Here is a 22,085-nt window from a genome sequence, read left to right on the forward strand (position 1 = left end):
TGTTGATGAGTTGTCATGAATTAATTGAACATGGAATATAGTTAATTGAATTGTAGTCTGATAAACTAAAAACTAATTAATTGAACTGTACTACAGTATAATTGAACCAAAAAATAGTTCATTTCAGTTATTTTGAACTATTTTTTAGTTCGTGCAATTTTTCTGAACTGGTTTATAGTTAATTATAAATTTTTACAGTGCAGTACAATGTACTTTGCCCACCCCTAGATGTGAGTAAGGACGTGAGTGGATGTTGGATGCATAGAAGTATGTGCATGAGAGATAAAGATTGAGGAAGAAAGGGAGACCATGAGTGTTACTGGTAGGAAATAGAAGAATGAAGTTTAGTAGAGGTGTATTTTATATGAATATAGATTTAGGGTATGACAATGAAGAAGGGAATAAGGTTTACATAGTAGAGGTGTATTTAATAATTATTTTAAATTTTTTACTCTTTATAAACACTTTTACAATTAAATATAACATTAACAAATATCATTTTATATTACTTTAATAACTAGGGATATTTTGGTAATCTTTAATTTCTACCAATTAAATTAATTTTTTAAATCTGTCACATCAATCAAATCTTACACTAATTCTGACAAACATTATTTTCAAATCTATTTTTAATTACCCACAAATCCCCTAAAAAAACAACAAAAAAATTATCCTCAAATTCACTCAGATTCATTAAAATCATCTTTCCAAATGATCTCCCCGTATCATCATAATAGCACAAATCACACTAGAACAAAACATTATACATTTCTAACATTAACATGGTCATGCCTTGTCCAACGCAATTCATGTTATCAATCAATCACTTTGATGTTTCATCGCGTGTGCTTATTCACTCTAATGGTAGCATTGTAATATGTATTTGATCTCTGAACTAAATAAACCATTTCAAAACTTTTATATGTTATAAGAACTTTTCACTTATCAGGAGTACTGATATAAAAAATACATAATATAAATTCCAAAAAGAAAAGGAAATTAGGAATCCCATGTCCCAACAAAAAAGCAGATTCCTCTTCTCTCTCATACAACACACAAATTTTACGCACACAGGCACAAAAGTCAGTAAACTAAAGTTACAAAACCAAACAACAAAAAGTAAGTAAAACAAACACCAACATCGCACAATTTCTCTCGCCCCTCGTACCTGGTCTTTTTCCTCGTCCAAACACTCATTAATCTATTTGAACAATCCAAACACACCCTAAACCTTTTCTTCTTTCGGTGTTCTCTGCGGAGAATCTCTGACATAACGGTAGCGGAAGAACGTAACATAATTTCGCAAACTCCATCAGGGAAGGAAAAATGCTCACGTGCATAGCACGTTCCAAGAAACTCGACTCGGCGAGCGACGATCCGAGTTCGCGGGGCGCCAAATCGCTAACGTGTCAGCTGAAGGAGATGGCACTGAAGGCTTCGGGATCGTACAAGCAGTGCGGTCCGTGCGCGCTGCCGCAGAGTCGACTGAGTCGCGGTGGCGAGTCCGATTCGGAGTCGTCGCGGCGGCGGTGGGGGAAGGAGATGGAGGCTCGGTTGAAGGGGATTTCGAGCGGCGAGGGGACGCCGAGCTCCAGCGGGAGGAGAATGGTGGTGGTGCTGGAAGAGGAGGCGGAGCCGAAGGAGTGGGTGGCGCAGGTGGAGCCTGGCGTTTTGATCACGTTCGTATCGCTTCCGCGTGGCGGGAACCATCTCAAACGGATTCGGTTCAGGTACGCAATACGCATCTCTTTCAGTTTCACTCTCACTCTCACTCTCACTCTGTGTCGTTTTGTTGATTTGGTTGCCGTTTAGAGTTTGGACCTGAAGTGTGGGTTGGTCCATGCTGGACCGAGTCTCTCTGATTCTGTCCAGCGCCCTACTGATTCTGATTGTGATTGTGATACTCTGTTTAGCTTTCGTTATCTCATGCATACCAATGTTAATTAATGCTTCCATTTAATCCAATTAATACGTATTTTTGTTAAAAGTTATCAGAACTTTATGTTATATTTCAAACCTAAGAAACTATTGATTTTAGTTTTTATGTTGTTGTTTGATCTTGATTTTCATCTATGTTGTTTTTTAAAACCAAAAATGAAAATTAATAGGGATGTGTTTACATGGATGATGGTTGGTTTTATTTTATTTTACCTTTTTAAATAATTGTTTCATGGAATTGAAAAAATATATAATCTTAAATTTAAATTAAGGGTTCTTTTTTTAGAAGTAAGCTTGTTTTTAAGAAATTAATTTATTTTATATATTTTTGACACCTGATTCACGTTGGTAAAATATATTTTTGACATATATTTAGTACTCAGAGATAAATAGAATTTATCATAAAAGAGGAGAAAATTAATAGGAGAACACTGGAACTCTTTAAAAAAATGAAAAAAAAAGGAACAAGTCTAGATAGATTTGTATATGAATTTTTTTAACAATATGTAACTAATCATCAATTCATTTGAATATGTTTGTTCTTGCTGATGAAGCGAGTGTGATATAAAAGGTCATTTAAGTGGGTGATGCATGATTTTGCATGAGGTGAGTGTGATCCTCCAAAAACATTTAAGACTATTTATTTTCCGAAAGCAATCAAAATTTTACAACCAGAGACCGACAACGAATCGAAACCTTTGTCTATTTTTGTTTTGGTTAGAAAATGAAACTTAGATTGGAACAGGTATCTAGTTTGACCCCTTTATTTCTGATCATTGTTACTGATTATGCTCACTCATCTCTTCCATATACGAGATTAGCGTCCAAATCTTATGTTTTTTCAACGCCATAAGTGATTAAATTGAATGAATCGTTCTCTGTATATTTGGTGGGTCCATCTTCTCCTGCTATTTCACGCCTTTGCCAAAAGCAATCCATAAAGTGTGGCTTGAGAGTAGATGTGGGTCAGTGTTAATTGTCTTGGGAACCTTTAAAACTGGGTCTTGTCGTTTGGTCGGAAGGAGCTCTTACTCATTATTTTTACGAATTTTACAAGGATGAAAAGGTAAAAAAATATTTTTAAATTTTATACCATTTTTAAGATATGAATATTAAATAATTTTTGTGATACCAAGTTTTTTATATCCAGATAATAAATATATTTTTTCACAAACAATAGTATATATTCTTGTCTTCTCTCTCTCCAATAACAGTATCTGTCTTTTGATCTGCAATTTTGCTGGGGAATGCTCCCACATCTTCTTTCACACCATAACTATATACAAGACAAAATGTGAACATCTACTAGGTGGGGACCTAGTAAAGTTGTAGATAGTAGATAGATAGCATAGCTTATAGTGTTGTCCTATTTTTGCCAAACTCGTATTTTTGTCTTTTATCACATCGTGAAATAAAAGCATCAAATGGTAACTTGAGGTGCAATCTCAACCAATGTATAGATAGGCCATAGGGGTGCTGGTGGGTGGGTCAATGCAGAAATGATTTTCTCTCTCTCTCTTTTTGCCCCGACGAATTTTAACTAAGAAATTTAATTAAGAGCATACTTAGGTCTTTAGTTAATATTTAAACCTAGTGAAACATTTAAATCATTTCTTTGTTTGGTGCGATTAGTGATGTGGTTGAGACTAAAGTTTGGACCCACCTGCTTTCGATTGCTTAGACAACTTCACTGTAAGGTCAATGTTGGCCTTAGAACAACTTTATTTTCCTCACTGAATGATCGGGTTTGCTTTTAATTATTCATCAGAGAATTCTTTGTCAAAAAGCATCTGCTCGAGTGACCTACCATAATTGAGAACAGTGTCATACACCACTGTCAATCAAATATTTGGTCAACAAACTAACAAAATCATAATATATAGCAGCAAATTGTGACTAGTTTGATGCTTCAATACCATACAGTCTCAAGGGGGCCATTCCATTCAATGATGCACTCGGAACAAAACATAATCATATTGGTCGAATAACATCGCAAAAAAAAAAAAAGACAATGGAGTTGGCCAAATAAAGACAAAACAACAGAAAATAAGAATGTTCAACTTTCGATATTCTGTCATTACTTTTAGATTAATATTGCATTGTTAATTTTCAAAATTCTGATGCTAAGTGTCATAACGCTTCATTCTCAGTTATAGTTCGTATGATAAGATGCCTTAAAAACTGGGACGTGAACTGAATTATGGTTTATTTTTCATGTGTAGTCGCGATATATTTAACAAATGGCAAGCTCAGAGGTGGTGGGCAGAGAATTACGACAAGGTGATGGAACTTTACAATGTTCAAAGGCTTAACCGGCAAGCTATCCCTCTTCCAACTCCACCAAGGTCTGAAGACGAGGTATCGTATGAACTTATTGAGCTCCTATGTTGTTCACCGTTTTGTAATTGTCTGCATCATGTTACTTCACCCAAATGATTATTTTAGGTACTTTTATTCTACAATGTATACATTTCTTACGTATCTGCATGTATAATAACATGAATCACTTGGGTTAGAACTTAGAATCATTACACACCTACAAGCTCTTAGAATCATTACTGCTCACTTGTCTCCATTTTCTCTTAGTTTACCAAGGCGAAAGTTTTAACTAGTGTTGTTGATTTATTTTGGTGTGTGGGTTGAACGCAGAGCTCGAAGCGTGAATCAATAGAAGAGATCCCTGTGACACCTCCGCTGAGCAGGGAAAGGCCACCGTGTAATATATTCCGTGGAGGAGGAGGAGGGGTGGCAATGGGGTACTCATCCTCTGATTCGTTCGATCAGCATTCAATGCAATCCCGGCATTACTATGATCCGAGTGGTGTGAACTCAACCCCGAAGGTGTCGACCATTAGTGCTGCTGCGAAGACAGATATCTCATCATCAATGGATGCCGATGCTTCTATCAGAAGTAGCTCATCTAGGGAAGCTGATCGCTCCGGCGATTTATCAATCAGTAATGCCAGTGACCTCGATGCTGAATGGGTCGAGCAGGATGAACCTGGGGTTTACATTACCATCAGAGCTCTCCCTGGTGGCAAAAGGGAGCTCAGACGAGTAAGGTTCAGGTATGACATTTCAGTTGCTGTATTGTGATGCAGAAGTTTATAAAATTTATGTTGAAAGTCCCATTTCAACTCATATAATGTCAATACAGGCCAATTTAAAAGATCTATGCAAACCTCGTCTTATAAACTAGTTTTATAAAATTGAGTTAGACTTAAAGTTTAGTTCTTAACATGATGTTAAATTCATGGGTTATAACCTATCCTAATAAGATTTATAAGTATCACGTTGACTAGATATAAAATCAATTTAGAGTATATATATAAATACAAATCTTACTTTATAAGTTAGTTCTTAGAGGTTGAATTGAATTTAAAGTCTACTTCTTAAGAATTTATGTGTTTTGTTTGTTGCAGTCGAGAAAAGTTTGGGGAGGTGTATGCTAGACTGTGGTGGGAAGAGAACCGTGCCAGAATACATGAACAGTACTTGTGAGATTCATTAAAGGGGTGGTGGTTGTGGAGGTGATCTCTCTTTTTAATTTTCTTAATTATTGATGATCTATATGTTTTTGCTATATATGTATGTCATCTATTCCAGTTGTTTTCTTTAAACCAGGTAGCAATTGTTTTGTTCCATGCTCATAAGTAATGAGTGTAAATCACATAGATCTTAAATTGGGCACAAAGAATGACTCTACTCTTTTTATCTTGCAACTTCTACATTTATTATAACTGTTCAACTACAATTTGCCTTCAAAGATACAACATCTTAAGGAAGGTTGAAAAAGCTATTGATAAAAGGTCGTATATTACTATTAGCAGTATCAGAAGAAGAATTGAAGATATGAACACGAGCAATTGTGGGTTTACTCAATTAAATTAGTCCAAAATGACGAAATGCTCTTAAGTAAAGTTGAATTAGTAACTCTATTCTATTAACTAAGAAGGTCTTAATTTACTTTTTGTGACTTCTATTTATATCACATTACTTTTAAGGTTTCGTATATATACTTTTCTTTTTCAATTCAAGGATCTTATAATAAGATCTCGTTTAATGATAATATTATTTACAGTTCAACTTAAAATATTTATTATTATGGGATATTCTTTTGAAATAAAGACTACTTTGAAAAAAGAAACATTCCTATGATCTAAGGTTTTATTTATTTGTTTATTATTTATGATCTAATGTTTTATTGTCATGTCAATATTTCGATGCAAAAGACTCAAATCTTAAATTTATGATCTTCTATAATGACTTCTGCAATGAAGATTTATAAATTTTAAATATAGAACGACTAAAATAATTTGGGCTAAAGTAATAGCTAACAAACTTTCTGGAAAGATATTTTGATAGACATGAACATATTCTCAGTTCATTGAAGAGTTTGGACTCCTCAGTGACATTAATGAGCTAAAACATATTTTTAATCCATTAAAACAAATATATTAAAATTTATATAACTTTCTCATTTTCAAACCAAACCATTTGATATGAGATTAAAATCAAAGTTTTTGAAATCTTTTCTAAGGGTGAGGTTAGCACTCACTTGTAAATAAGCTCTAACCTGGTTTTAATACCATATTAGAAAGTGAGTTTAGGCCTAACTCAACCCCACAAAACCGGCTTGTAAGGTGAGGTTTGCACCCACTTATAAACTATGAATTGGTCTTATCTCTAGTCGATGTGGGACTTTCAATAGTCTTTATACTGTCTCTATATAGAGTTTCCAGTTATAGTATAATACATGGTGCTACTCAAAGTGTAATAAAATATTCTAAGGTTCAAGATTTGGTTTCTTGAGTTGTTTACTTCATATTTTTTTTGTTTGTATGCTTGTAAACACCGTAAAACTTTTAGTGTGAACTTAGTTAATGTGATTGAATAATTAGACGTAGCTCTTAGATAAAAGTGAATCGATATAAAATTTTGTTATCTCTCTTTATCATTCGGTTCTTAACATGGTTTGGTTTATTTTTACATATAAATTTGAAAGAACAAAATATTGAAATTAGAAAACTTAATAAGTTTAATAAAATTGGAGTTAGTACAATTTATTTACTCTCGAACTTAGTCCTTTAAAACTAACATAAATGATAAGGAAAAATGCATAGATTGGATAAATATTTAATTTTAGCTCCCAAGGTCAATAAAGGGAATCTTTATAGGTGACAATATATTTTAAAGATTTTATTGAATGGCATATTATTGGTGATGCATGTCATATTTCAAATATCTTATTTAGGAAAGTTGTTAGCTTGTATGGTTTTCATGGAAATATAATAATGTATATTAGATATTTAATTAAAACTTTAGGTCACTTTTGGAAGATCTTATAAAAACATTTTGGAAATAAACTTCTTTTTATTATCACTTTGTCATCTACAAATTAGTTGTTAAACAAAGCTAAACTTTTTAAGAACCTAAGAAAGTGACAAGAACTTTTTTTCTTATGAAGTTTTCATTTATTAGAGTGATTAAGACAACAATTTATCATTCTTTTCTCAATGTCGTGTATTGAATTCATTGACACACTAGTACAAAAATCGCGTACAACGTCGAATATTTTGGGCTTTTAATGACGAATTTGCGAACGACGTCATATCAGGAGATGTTAAATTTACGTCGAATTTTGTTAATATGTGATGTTAACTTAACGTCGAATTTTGTCAATATTCGACCTTAATAAATTTTTTTGTTTTTTTTAAATTAATTATGATCTTTTTTACAACTCTATTAGGGCCTGAAAAGCAAAAAAAAAAAACAAATTTCAGTGTTTGATATTTTATAAAGCATGAACTATGAACGTGTAGTGTAGTATCAACTACAAACAATAATAATCAACAACAGACAAGTTCAACCAAACAACAACAAACAAGTTCAACCAAACAACAACAAACAAGTTCAACCAAACAACAACAACAAACAAGTTCAACATAAAAGAAACAACAAACAAGTTCATAAGTTCTTCAAAACGAAAACTAACATTCAAAAGGTGGGTTCATCGGAATAAAGTTTCGTCACTAGTGAGAGAGAAAGCATAATGCGCCTATGAAGGAGAAGAGCACGAAAATAATCGGTTAAAACAAACAAAAATCATACATAAAGCAGTTAATTAACATGCATTTGTATCAAATGAAAGAAAGATTACATGTGATGCTCGTCAAACTTCGTTCGAGAAAAGCTTGAGAAGAGAGGAGGGTATCGCGCGCTAAGATAAAGTGAATGAATTTTCAATCTCCCGCTCAAACTTTTATTGAATTCACTAACCTTTTGACGTCGAATTACAATTCTAAACAACGTTTAATAATTACATTTATTTACAAAAATGTCACCACTCATTTTTAATGTTAGCTATTCAGTGGTTGAACGTTAAACGCGTGACATTATAAGTTGTTTTTGTACTAGTGACACCACCTTATGACCTTATACCTCTTCCAAAATTTGACTATATGTTGCATAATGATAGTTTAGAAAAATCACAATTTGCAATGAAATTTGATGTAGGTCTCTCTTGGAGATAGCATGAAAACTTCATGAATGATCAGTAATGGTTTTTAACCAAAGACAAAAGTAAACAATAAAACAAGGTAAAATTGAAAATAAAAAATGGTTATGGTGGAAAAGATAAAGAACTCACCAAACTAGTTCACAAACTAAGGGTAGACGCTACAAAAAAAAACTCTCAAGGTAAGAACTCATTAAAGAGAATTGAGGTACAAAAAATAAAAGAAAAGGAAACAAATATGGGGGTACAAAAAATAAAAGCGGAAAAAGAAAAGGAAAATAACTAGAGTGTGAAAAAGACAATAGAGGATGAAGAACTTGTGTTGTGAGAATGGAAGTTTTAGGGAATAAGATGGTGGTGATGAAGAAATCAGATGGAAGAGAAATAATAAAAGGAATAATTAAATGGAGAAAAATTATAAAGAAAAATGGGTGAAGAAATCAAATGAAGAAAATGATTGGAGAAAAATAATAAAAAGAACGAGTGGGATAATTAGATGCAGAAAAATGATACAGAAAAATAGGTGAAAAAATTAGATGGAAAAAATAAAAATAAAAATAATAGAAAATGAGTGAGGTAATTGGATTGAGAAAATGAAAAAAAAAATGATAAAAAAAATGAGTGGGATAATCAGGGTGGTTAATTGAAATATAGGATAAGTGTAATTATTAAAAATGTGTTGGGTTTGACAAAGGGGTGTAAACAGTAAAAATATATTGAATTAGTTTACCGTTAAAAAGAAAGAGTAAAAATGAAAAACAAGTGAGATTTCAAAATGGTAAATTTAGGGGTGCAGAAAGTAAAATAATTATTTTTTTAAAGAGAGAGCTAGGCCGACAAAAAGTCGAGCTCTTTTCCTTTCTTTTTTTCTTTTCTATTTTCTTTGTATCTCTTTTTGAATAAAAATTTATTTAATTAAATAATTTTTTTTTTGCTTGTTATATTTTTTCTCTTATCTTGCTACACCTAATTTATTTAAACTTTTTGTAATATGACTTTCACAATACAAAAAATAAAGTGATTCATAACTAACTTGAATTTATATTTGCTTTTTTATGTTCCAATCTTCTCATGCATGTTTGAATTTTATAATGTATTTTACGAACTTTTACTTTTTGTTCACTTGAGTGATGGAGTGAATTTAAAGATAAATTTTATTGTTATTTATTTGAGTGAATTTGGAGGTAAGTGAGAGTGATTTTGGAAGCAACGTTTGTAAGAATTAGTGTAGTATTTGATTGATGAGATAAATTAAAAAAATTTATTTCAAAGTTCATTCTTACCTACCTTTAAATCCACTCAAATAAATAACAAAAAAAGTTTATTTTCAAATTCCTTTTCAAATCCATTTAATCACTCTCCTCAAAATCCATAAACAAAGTCTTATACTTTCATACAACTGAAAAAAAAAATAAAAGTCATATATTATATTTATTTGATAAGACAGTATTATCATATTATATTTGATGAAATAAAATCATATTATAATAAAATAAGATAACCGTTATATTTTATCTGTTATACACTTCACCAAAATAAAGATAATGAACTCGAATTAAAGCAAAAACTATCACGAAATATTAAACTTTATTAAACTATCACAGAGAAACAAATTCCGCTGTTTAAAATTCGCCTCTTTCCAAATTGATTTCGCAAAGATTAGAAGAGAAGTCGCTGGCAATACAGCAGAAAAGTTGTGCGGTTATTTCGTAGAAACTGATTAAACAACAACGCAACTGTGGGTCCCACACCGAGTGCAGCACGTGTGGGAAACGGCGGTGATAATCGTTCGTCGATGATTCCTTCATTCAACGCTTACCGCGTAAGCAACCTTCGATCAAAAGCATAATCACCCAATACCAAACCCAGCGCATAACATAACGAGATCGGAGGCTTTTACGTTGTTCTTTCGTCTTTTGGATTTTCCATTGGATCTCTGCTGAGGTTGTTCTTCCCACTCCATAACCATGAGTTTCATCTTCGGAAAGAGAAAAACACCCGCAGGTTTGTAAATCATCGCCTTCTCTGTTTAAAAATCGAATTCCGTGATTTTTCAAAATGGGGTTGCTATCTTTTGATTACAGAGTTATCACTCGTCATCAAAATCTTTGCTTTTGTAATATTATGTTCAATTGAACAAAGCAGATGCACTGCAAAACTTGTTCGGTCGTTTATGCAAAGTTAAATTCTTTGGATGATTATTTTCCGACCATTTGATTTTATTTTTCTTCTTTCTGTTGTGATTGCTGTATTGCATGTTTAACTACGATCTGTTGTATTTTTTTCTCTTGTTATCTTGTCTCCTTGTTTTGATAAGATTCAGAGATTTCCTTAAGATTTGTACTTTATATTCCTTTTCTTTTCAATTTCAATTAGAATTATGCTTTGAACTATTGGAATTATGATTTTAGTGATCCACTGGCGGGCACGTGAAGTTGTTTACTTTATTCAAACGAGAGGTGTCTTTGAGAGGGTTATTGCAAGTATCCAACATGCGTTAACATGTCTTTGATTGATTTGGTCTCATTCAGTAACACTGCATATTGATTTCATAGTACCTGAACATATAGTGTGTGACTTTCAGAACTTCTGCGGGAAAATAAGAGGATGCTGGACAAATCAATTAGAGAAATTGAGCGCGAGCGGCAAGGTTTGCAAACACAAGAGAAGAAATTGATTTTGGAGATAAAGAAAAGTGCTAAACAAGGCCAGATGGTATAGTGATTGTGTCCTAAGTCTATTATTTGTCTAGTTTTTAGTGGTATATATGGTTAACATATCTTTTTGTCAATATGTTAGTTTAGCCTTTTTATTATGCAAATCTATAACACATAACGTCTGCTGTTTGGTAAAGGATTTGGAATGGAATTTTCTGCTCTTCCCTAGAAGGAGGGAGAGGCATGAATGTGTTAGCTGTTGTGATGATATTGTTTTTCTAATTCTCACAACTTCCTTGTTCTTTGCTGTGTCTTGTTTGTAACTGATACCTGTGGTTGGGGAAGTTTGTTCTACTTAAATGTTATCACTTGTATTAACCAAATTCACATTGATTTTTGGGATGAAACTTTTGTTGTTGCTGTTTTTTCCACGAGCAACTCCTTCCCTAGCGCTATTGCAGACTCAATGTGATGCCTGTTGCTCTAATGCATTTGCTAATTACTGTTGCAGATCAACTGTGGTGCTTAATTTTTCAATTATTGTTCAAAAATCCATAAGATAAATAAATGGGACTACCATTTTCGTTAATTGGAACTCCACTACATCCTCTTTGGTTGTATTGATAGTAAGTGTTAGTAGAAGCACTCACTTTAGCTATTTAACTTGGTTCTAGGTCGTTGCAGTAGTTACAGCTGTAACAGTCAACTGATAACTGACAGATTGCCAGGCTGGCGATATTGTTATGAATCATGAGTATATAATTACCATAACATCGCTTTAGAACAACATAATAAAATCATTCTGTATCATTTGAGGAAGTCTCCTCTCCTCTCTTCACTTTTTTTTTCCACTCTAGTTTATATCTTTCTGTTTTTACTACTGAATTCTATTATGGTATCACAAACTTGCGAATGATCCTGAGCCATGACCATTGACCACACTTGCAATCTGTTCAACTCAGCTGATCATGGGGCTTTATCATCAACGTTCTCTACTGCTCCATTGATGTTTTCACAATCTGTCTCAGTGACTCGGAAGAGTTTTCTTCTCTTTAAACAGCAAGTTGAAGCTATCATTGCTTGTATCAATGTGTAGTTCATTCAGGAAGTCCACTTTGGAAAAACCTATAAAGCTTACCAGAAACAGGAGCAACAAGATGCACTCATGCATGCCACAGCTCTCTTAAACCCCAATTGGCACTCAGCTGTGCAAGAACTTTCAGCTCTTTTTGCCAATAGTACTTGGACTTCAATACCCTTAGACGAAGAAACTGTATGGTCCAGCCTTCAGGATTTGAAGCAGTTAAAAACTCTCTTGCTTCCAAAGCCTTATTTGGCCTAAAACAGACCTGACTTGAGAGGTTCGCTAACACGCTGCGTAGTCTTGTCAGCTGTGCAAAAATGACTAATCTCTGTTCATATTAACCACTTTTTGCCACTGTGTTTACATCCTAGTCTGTGTTGATGACATTTTCATTACAGGGAATTATTCTATCCTTGTTCAGCAGCTTAAGATTGAGCTTAACTCAGTGTTAGCCCTCACACAATTGGGGAATTTGGATTACTTCTTGGGAATTGAAATTAAATATCTCCCCTGTAGTTCCATCTGCTTATCTAAAAGGTAAAATTTGTGATCTATTTGCCAAAGCCAACATGTCAACAGAAAAGGGAATTACGTCTGTCAATCAATACATTGGAAAATGATTGGGAAGATTCTTAGATACTTCCAATGTGTGGTCAACCATGGATTACTGTTTCAACCTCCCGATCCCAAGAAAACCCAACTATTGGCCCATTCTATTGGCCTTAGACCCAGACAGCTAAAGATCAACATCCGGGACATGCATATTTTATCTTGGCCCGAATCTGATCTCATGGTGGTCTAAGAAGCAGACCTTGGTTGCTCACTCATGTAGAGGCCAAACGTCATTGACGCTACAGCTAAGATCCTATTATTCGGTCTCTTCAAGAACTTCACGTTCCTATTCTAGCACTGCTACCTTCTGTGATAACCTAACTAGGTTCTATGTCACTGGCTCATAATCCAGTACTTCACTCTCGTATCAAACACATTTGGGTGTCTCCTTTGTCAGAGAAATGGTTATCAATATTAGCAGAAGCCTCTGTGTGTCATGTATGTACCCTTTAATGATTGGATTCTAATATACTTACCAAGCCACAGACAACACCAGATTCCATGGTGAAGAAGCAAACTCAATAATGGTTGAGCAATTTTAATTGTTGAGCCCACTTGAGTTTGAGTGGATGCTGATAGAGTAGAAACTCATGGTTTTCTATAGCTTAGGTTCTGCTAGGTAGTTGCCGTAGTCACACCTGTAAAACTTAATAAATAATTGACTGATTGCCAGGCTGATTGTTCAGATAAACTAGAATGGCTACATTCATTCTAATTTGCTGGAGGAACACTTCTATATTCCCTTTCTTTTTCTTGTTTATACCGGTTTCTATCTACCACAGATGTCTAATAGCATGACATTTATATGGAAATGATTAGCGATTTGATTATTTCAAGATAGTGGAAGTGACTTGCCCTTGATGAATTCAGTTTGGTTTCAATGTTTTTAACCAATAAGATTAGATATTTACCGCAAATCTAGATTTGTCTGTAGTGGCATATATGTATGTCTGTTGTTTATAGTTAACTATTGATTTAACCTTTAAGGTGGGTTGTTCAGGGAGCTGTTAGAGTCATGGCAAAAGATCTGGTTAGAACACGGCATCAGATTGAGAAGTTTTATAAGCTAAAATCTCAGCTCCAAGGTGTATCCCTCCGAATTCAGGTATGTCATTGTGGTGACTGTATCTATTGTTTTGTAATTTTTGTTCCTGTCATGTATTGTTAATATAGGGTAATGGTTCTTCCCCAAGGTCCATGGCATTTTTTTTCTTGATATATGATTAACTGGCCAACAGTCACAAAATTTTGATTAAAACAGACGTCTTTATGATATTCAAGTGCTAAAAGGTAGTTTCTGTTGTGCTTCACTTTTTCAGACTTTGAAATCAACACAAGCAATGGGTGAGGCTATGAAAGGCGTGACAAAGGCCATGGGGCAAATGAATAGGCAGATGAACTTGCCATCTTTGCAGAAAATCATGCAGGAATTTGAGAGACAGAATGAGAAGATGGAATTGACATCTGAGATGATGGGAGATGCAATAGATGATGCTTTGGAAGGAGAAGAAGATGAAGAAGAAACTGAGGATCTAGTGAACCAAGTTCTTGATGAGATTGGAATTGACATCAACCAAGAGGTATATGATTATGGTTTCCCATTCAACATCTCTTGTCAACTGAAAGTAAATGAATGAAATTCTCTACAACAAAGCCTGATGAGTTGTTTTTGTTTGATATGCAGCTTGTAAATGCACCATCATCAGCTGTTGCTGCCCCAGCTGCAAAGACCAAGGTAGCTCAAGTTGAAACTTCTGGGAATGATGATGGAGGGATAGATAGTGACCTACAGGCAAGGTTAGACAATTTGAGAAAAATGTAGTCTATCCTCTATTCAGGAAACTCCAGTTTTTCTGGGAAAATTGATGCTCATATGTACCATAGTATAATTGAGAAGTTGTGCCAGGATTTGATGAACTCATGATTATAAAATGACGGTTTTTAAAGTAAATAAATTTAATTTTGCTCCCCCTTTGAATTATTTATTTTGAATATGATGGTTTTTTGAATAAATAAACAATACATTTTCGGTTATCAAAATGGATTGTAAATTATCTAGAATTTATCATTTTGCAGAACTTTTAAAATTATCTATTTCTTTTTAACAAATCCAACAAGTTTGACTTGTATAACTTTAACTTTATCACACTCACATTTTTACCACAAAATCATTTGTACAATTCTAAACAAATTTAAAAGTAGAATAAAATTCAAAGTTTATTATTCAACCTTAATAATTCTCTTGGTTCCTTAAACAAGTTAAACTATCAATATTCAAGTATTTTCTAAATATATAATCACTAAAGTAAAATCCTTACATTTACTTGCTCGGTTAACAGCAACTACATGAAACATTGTTTCAAAGTTTATATCAACTCAATCAAAGTTAATTATACCAAATTCAATTATACAACCATAAACAAACTAATAAATTTTTAAGGTGAACTTATCACACCCAATTTCAAATGTTATAACTTAATCCAACATTCATCATAACTAATACTATTATTGAGTCATAACTTTCATTATCAACAATAACAATTTTCATAACACATGCATAATTGTTCAATCAATTCAACAAAAGTACAAAAATCAACTTAAAAGCATCTTATTAAAATTTCTCCTAAATTCTAATATTTCAATTAAAGGATAAACTTTCGATAATCATGTATCAACTTGAACATTTAAGTGTCATTTAGAGAAGCCAATAATGATATCTTTTCCTTCCTGAAAAATTAAATGCTAAAGCTCAAAAAATCAAAAGGACAAATTGAGAAAACTTCAAGATTCTAAAGATATAAACAACACAACAGAAAACAATCAAACTTCAAACAAAGACTAAACTAATTGAGATAATGACTCTTTTCAATTATCAAAAACAATATTGATATTAGATCCAAATAAATAGAAGAATAAAAAGGGTTTTTCAAAATTACTCTATTTTAATTTTTATATGGTTAAGAATAATCTTAAGTTCACAAATTAATAGAGATGAAATTTGATCTTATAAAATATAAAAATTTAGGTGAGAATATTAGAAGAAAAAAAGAGAGAAAAATTAGAAAGAGATAAAAGTATGAGATACAATTTAAGAAAAAGAAAGAGGAAGCTTTATGATTTTTTACTCACCTAATATGTTCTCAAAAGTATTTATATTATTTAGTGTGCTACAATTATATCACTAATACTTAAGATGAATTAATTATGTTTTCTCTTAATCAAATTTAAAATATTAAGATAAAATATAAAATTTTCAAGTTATAACAAAATACAAAAAGTTACATATAGACTAAAATCAATTTCACAAAATAAATTAAAAATACTTAAAATTTATTTCATTCTTAATTTGACTATATTGATACAGATGATATAATAAGTATACATGTGTGTGTATATATATATATATATATATATAAGTTTGGATTTTTTTTTATAGTTTTGAGAATGAAAATTATTAAAATACTCTTAACCTTAAAAATTAGAATTCATGATATATAAGAGTATTTTTATTTATATACATTGTTAAAATATACTAACTGAATACAAGTTTTATATGTATATAAATATATATATATATATGCTCGCAATTTCAAAGAATGTTTATGTCAATATTTGTTGGTTCTTCGTTCATTTGTGACACTTGGGCTGGTAGGTTCAGAAAATTAATAATGACGTAAAGAAATTGAACCTGCAAATTAATGGAAGACGCATTCTCCGTGACTATCACGTATTTGTTTTCTTTTTGTCATTTTGGATCTTTTGACCAAATGAAATTATAAATAAATAATAAAAATACATATATTTATTATATTTATAAAATATTTTAATTCAAAATTAAATGTTTAGAACACTTCTGGCTAATGCTGTTAGTTATAAAATAATGTTAGTAAATATATCGCAATTATTCACTATGGTAAATATATTTATTTTTATTAAAAAATATATTCGTATTTACTTTAAGAAAACACATATTTGAAAAAAATATATATATAATTGGATTCAGTAATGCTCTTTCCGTTCTAAAACTCTTAATGTTTAAAATTATTGTACAATATTTAAAAACATTTAATTTATTGACAAATGTACATTTGATCTAAAATACACTCACTTAATATATGCAATTTTAATTATTAACTAATCTTAATTATAACACAAAAAAATATGACAATTATTATATATTTAAGTAAGGATATATAGAAAAAATATAAAAATGTCAAGAATTTGAGAATAAAAGTGAGAAATCGTAACATAAAAGTTAGATAAGGAAGGAAGTATTTAACAAGAATGTGTATGATGAAAAATAATTATGAGAATACAGAAATCATACATAATAGAATACATTTAAATTTTAAGTATGACCTTTTTGTAGAAAAAGTAGAATGAGAGAAATATCTTATTGTAGAGAATCAACTAATTATATGTAAAACTAATTAATTTAATATGACTCAATATTACTTGTATAAAATCATTGTTTATACATGAAAATTTTCAATACAATAAATTAATCCAAATTTAGTACTATTTACCATTTTTCATAATTTAAACATGTGAAAAGAAAATATATTCTTATAATTTGTATTATTTATTTGGTTTAAACCCTCCCTTGGTCCTCAAGTTTGTATGGAAATCTCAGTTCGGTCCTCGTTTTTTCATCTATCTCAATTGGGTCATATTTTTTGTAAAAATGAACACATTGTACCATAACCGTTAAGTGGTGTGAGACGGCGTTAAATTGATATGAGCTGGTGCACAGAGAATGTGGTGATGTGTGTTGATGACTTACGTGGACTGTTTTGATTAAATAAATAGTGCTGATGTGGCATAAGTACTCCTTATTCATTTTAGGTATATCATAATTAGGGATTTGAAATTGGAATTGGAGATTTAATTTCGATCTCCACTCTCTTCTTGTTCTCCCTTGTGGCGTTGGCCCTGTTGGTTCGCCGCTACTGTGCAAGAGGGGTGGCTACACAAGCCAACATTGTGAAATTCGTTCTCTGCATTGCTCTCATATTGGGTTCTTCTGTTGCATCAGCTGTTTACTGGGCCAACACCACGAAATGGGTTGGTTACACCATCATGGTGCCGCTTTGGCTTGTGGGAACAGTGGGGATTTGGCTTTCGGTTCCGATGACGAAGAAGCCAAAGGTTTGGGGTGTGCCACTGGTGCTGTTCCTGCCATCAGCTTCCATTGGCATCAACGTTTTCCTTCTTGGTTCGTTGGATAAAGCTTCGTTCAGAAGATTTGGATTCTGGACTGCGATTCTGCTGGTGTATTACCTGTTTGTGGGATTGCATTCCTCTTATGACATGGCACAGATACTGAAGAAGGAGAAAGTGGAGAGCTTGACTGAGACAAAGTTGGATGAAGAAAATGTTGTTCCATCTCTGACAAAGTCTGGTACAAAAAATTAAATCCCCAATTCCAATTTCAAATCCCTAATTCTGATATGCCACATTAGCACTATTTATTTAATCAAAACAGTCCACGTAAGTCATCAACACACATCACCACATTCTCTGTGCACCAGCTCATATCAATTTAACGCCGTCTCACACCACTTAACGGTTATGGTACAATGTGCTCATTTTTACAAAAAATATGACCCAATTGAGACAGATAAAAAAACGAGGACCGAACTGAGATTTTCATACAAACTTGAGGAACAAGGAAGGGTTTAAACCTATTTATTTCTATCATTTGAATAAACACGTGCCCAAGTTGATAATATGGTAGCATGAGTGGTGTTTGAAAGAAGAAAAAGCAGACTTAGGTGGCGTTTTATGTGACATGAGACGTCGAGAAGGTGTGTCCCTAGTTTCTATGGTGTCATATAGGTGGCTACCATCTCCGACACTATATGTGAAATGTTTACCAACGAAGAACCTCACGGAATACACACCTCACATGTCTATTATCAAAATTCTCTTTTTTTTCTCTCTTTTACCTTCTTCCAAATTTCAGAATTTGAATTAAACCATCAATTTAAAGTAAAATTATGCAACTTAAAATTTAAATAAAATAGCTTATCAAACTTTTCCATCATATTTTAAAGATTTTGATCTATCAAAACAACGACAACACATCAAGTATTTCTATTAAGTGTTTCTTTAATGTTTCAAATCATTTATATTGGTTATTTAAAATAAGAGAATTAATAATTGATTTTTTTAGGAATATTTGTTACAGAAATATAATACCAATAAAACATGAACATATTTACATAAGATATTGTTATTATTTTTAATATAAAACATTAAGATTTATTTGAGTGGATTTGGAGGTAAGTGAAGGTGAATTTAGAAGTAAAGTCTGTGAGAATTAGTAAAGGATTTGATTGATGTGATAAATTAAAAAAATTTACTTTCAAATCCACTTTCACTTACCTCCAAATTCACTCAAATAAACAAAATAAAATTTATCTTCAAATTCTTTCAAATTTATTCAATCACTCTTTCCAAAATTCATTCAAGTGAAAAAACTCTTAATGATTTTCAATACAAAATATTGAATAAGCACTCTTATCAATTAACACTTTGCCGATATCGTAATATGCAATCTCAACCGTTATCGATATGTGATTGTCTAACTGAAATGAAAAACTTTGAAGAAGTTTTTATCTCCGAAGTGGTCGGGAAACATGATTCTCCTCCTTTTCTCAATCAAATATACCGTTTTGAGTGACGATCTCTTCCGAGTGACTGTGAGCGATCCTCCTCCAATAAATTGTCCGGATATTGCATTTATCATGTCTCTAAGTAGACGATCTCTGCTCTGAATTTTACTCCGACTCCCACATCGATATTGCTCTCTCCGCCAAGCATGTGTGGAAGCTGTTTTCCGAGAAATTCAAGGTGGGCTGTTAGTACATTTTCACATTTCTCAGTGGATGAATGATTGAAAGACTTTTGTAAGATATCTGGACACACGCGTCCCGTAGACTGGAGTCCAAGGTCCTCTCAAATCACGGGTAACATTTTCTTAAAAGACCTTTTTAGCCTTTTTCCTTTTTCCTTTTTCCTTTTCATTGTTCTTCTTTGTTCTCTCATTTTCGTAAGTAAGATTAGTCTATATTATTTATAATTAGAATGTTAAAACTAAACCAAATAAAAAATATCAAAATTTGATTAAAAAATTGAGAATATGTTAACATTCATTTCTTTTATAGATTTGTATGGATTTAATTTTTTCAGCATATCGATTTATGTGTATTTTAAATTAAAATTAAAAAGGTTAAATCCAACTAATTTATACCTATGAAAATACTCGTATGTTATAAATCAAAGTTAATTAATATGCTATTATTAATCATATATTTTAATTTTATTATTATTTTGTAAATGTAAAATAACGTTTTACATAATTATATATATATATATATATATATATATATATATATATATATATATATATATATATATATATATATATATATATATATATATCTGTGTGTGTGTGTGTGTGAAAGAATAACTAAACACATGTTTTTTTTGTTTTTTTTACTTTATTATTCCAAAGTGAATTATTTATATAAAAAATATCTTTAACGAACATGTAAGATTTTTTTCATGTCACTTATTATATTATCAATATGATTTATATTTTTGTATTGATTTGAATATTGAAAAGGTTTTTAGAAGTGTACCTCTGTTTGATACTCGTCTATTATCCATTATTTGGCTTCTAATTTGAGGATCTCTAGCTAAATTATATAATTTAGCTAAATTCTATAGATCGTCAAAGCGTGAAAGATTATTATATTATTAACATAAAAGTTTTACAACCAAAGGGAGAGGATCTCTCACTTATAATTCCTTTTTTACATTAAGAATTGTATTTCTCTTGCTAAAATAATCATTAAAGAAACTTTCTTTTTAAATTTCTAATAATTCATTCAGTGATACCACTTTACATTCACGTAGGAATACATTTATTGTATTTAAATATAATATTATATGTTGAAACTTAATTAATAACCAATAAACACATACGAGAATTTTATCGAAAGTTGGTTTAGTAAGAGGTTTACTTGTATTATATTTATAATATATTTATATTCATTAATATGAATTTTAGATTTAATTATAAGTTTACATAATTTATTTATGAATATGACAGTAATTATATAAAAAAAACTACAAGTTTGAAAAATTTACAATTTATTCAAAATGTTTACTAATTTTATAATAATAAAAACTACATAAGTCGATCCAAATTCAACCATAAAACATTAATTTGAATTAATTCGAATTTTATATTACATTAAAATCTAACTAAAATAACTTCCACAGATTAAAATTAACTTATATATACATTAATTTCTAGAATAAAATTTCATATGATTTTTACTTTAACTTATTCATAATTTTGTTTCAGTTTATAGAGAAACCTTGTTTTTCTCTTTCTCCTAAAAATATTTATAGAAAAATCATCCATGACATAAGAATTCCACTTTGATTTCATGGCAAATTGACCCATTGTTTTTTTATCCTCTATTCTCCAACTTCAAACGAATCTAAAGCCACACCTCTATATTCGTTGTAAATTAATAAAAATTCGTGAAAGATGAAAAGAAAAAGAAAACGAAAAAAGAATTTACGTATTCGTTTTCGTTTATGTTACATCGTTTTTGTTCCTTGCGAACATTATCTTCCAAATAGAGCCAAATTGAAGTTGAAGAGGCTACCACTTCTTATTTTGACTCGTTTGTTTCATTGAGGACAACTGATATAAATGCAGTTCAATAGCTACACGCTAAAATCGATAAATAATTTAATTATTCTGAACAGAACTACATTTAATTATTCTGAACAGAACTACATTTTAAAGTTAGAAACTGAAAATTTATTTTTTTTTCTATTCAATTTACAATTTTAGTTTTGGATTTTAAAAATCCAAGGATAAATGCATGGATATTATTAATCATAATAATAATAATAATAACACCTTAATGAAGATATTAATAAGTCGAATTAGAAACAACAACGGAATGAGATGAGTGTTTGTTTGATTATATTCATCTGTGTTAATGATGTAGAAATTAAAACTTATTTTCTTTCATAATATATCATACGAATATGAATTTTTTTATATCTATGTATGTTTTTATCTTATAACAAATATATTCACACCCATCTAAATACTCATCAAATACTACCCATTGAGAACTCAATGTAAAATAATACCCATCCTCTCTTTTTTCTTCCTAATGCTAGATAAAAAAAATTGTAATTATATAAATTTAAAAATATAACGTCAAATAAATTAAAAACATCT

The 22,085-nt window shown here is 31.2% G+C and overlaps 2 protein-coding genes and 1 pseudogene across 2 annotated transcripts; all 3 read left to right on the forward strand.

The window, feature by feature from the left end:
- Positions 1 to 959: 959 nt before the first annotated feature.
- On the forward strand, positions 960 to 5,660 carry LOC124825701 (protein Brevis radix-like 4). The gene is made up of 4 exons (XM_047298381.2): positions 960 to 1,730; positions 4,161 to 4,296; positions 4,588 to 5,006; positions 5,361 to 5,660. Exons 1-4 carry the CDS (start codon positions 1,327 to 1,329, stop codon positions 5,437 to 5,439), a joined length of 1,038 nt encoding a protein of 345 aa, XP_047154337.1. The 5' UTR covers positions 960 to 1,326; the 3' UTR covers positions 5,440 to 5,660.
- A 4,438-nt stretch (positions 5,661 to 10,098) lies between these two features.
- LOC124825703 (vacuolar protein sorting-associated protein 2 homolog 1) lies at positions 10,099 to 14,778 on the forward strand. The gene is made up of 5 exons (XM_047298382.2): positions 10,099 to 10,459; positions 11,040 to 11,170; positions 13,809 to 13,913; positions 14,128 to 14,388; positions 14,493 to 14,778. Exons 1-5 carry the CDS (start codon positions 10,423 to 10,425, stop codon positions 14,628 to 14,630), a joined length of 672 nt encoding a protein of 223 aa, XP_047154338.1. The 5' UTR covers positions 10,099 to 10,422; the 3' UTR covers positions 14,631 to 14,778.
- Positions 14,779 to 17,545: 2,767 nt separating this feature from the next.
- LOC148203260 (cationic amino acid transporter 1 pseudogene) lies at positions 17,546 to 18,223 on the forward strand (annotated as a pseudogene).
- Positions 18,224 to 22,085: the final 3,862 nt, after the last annotated feature.

This window comes from Vigna umbellata, chromosome 2, assembly GCF_029865625.1.
Source record: "Vigna umbellata cultivar VRB3 chromosome 2, Vumbellata_1.0, whole genome shotgun sequence".
NCBI classification, from domain to species: domain Eukaryota; kingdom Viridiplantae; phylum Streptophyta; class Magnoliopsida; order Fabales; family Fabaceae; genus Vigna; species Vigna umbellata.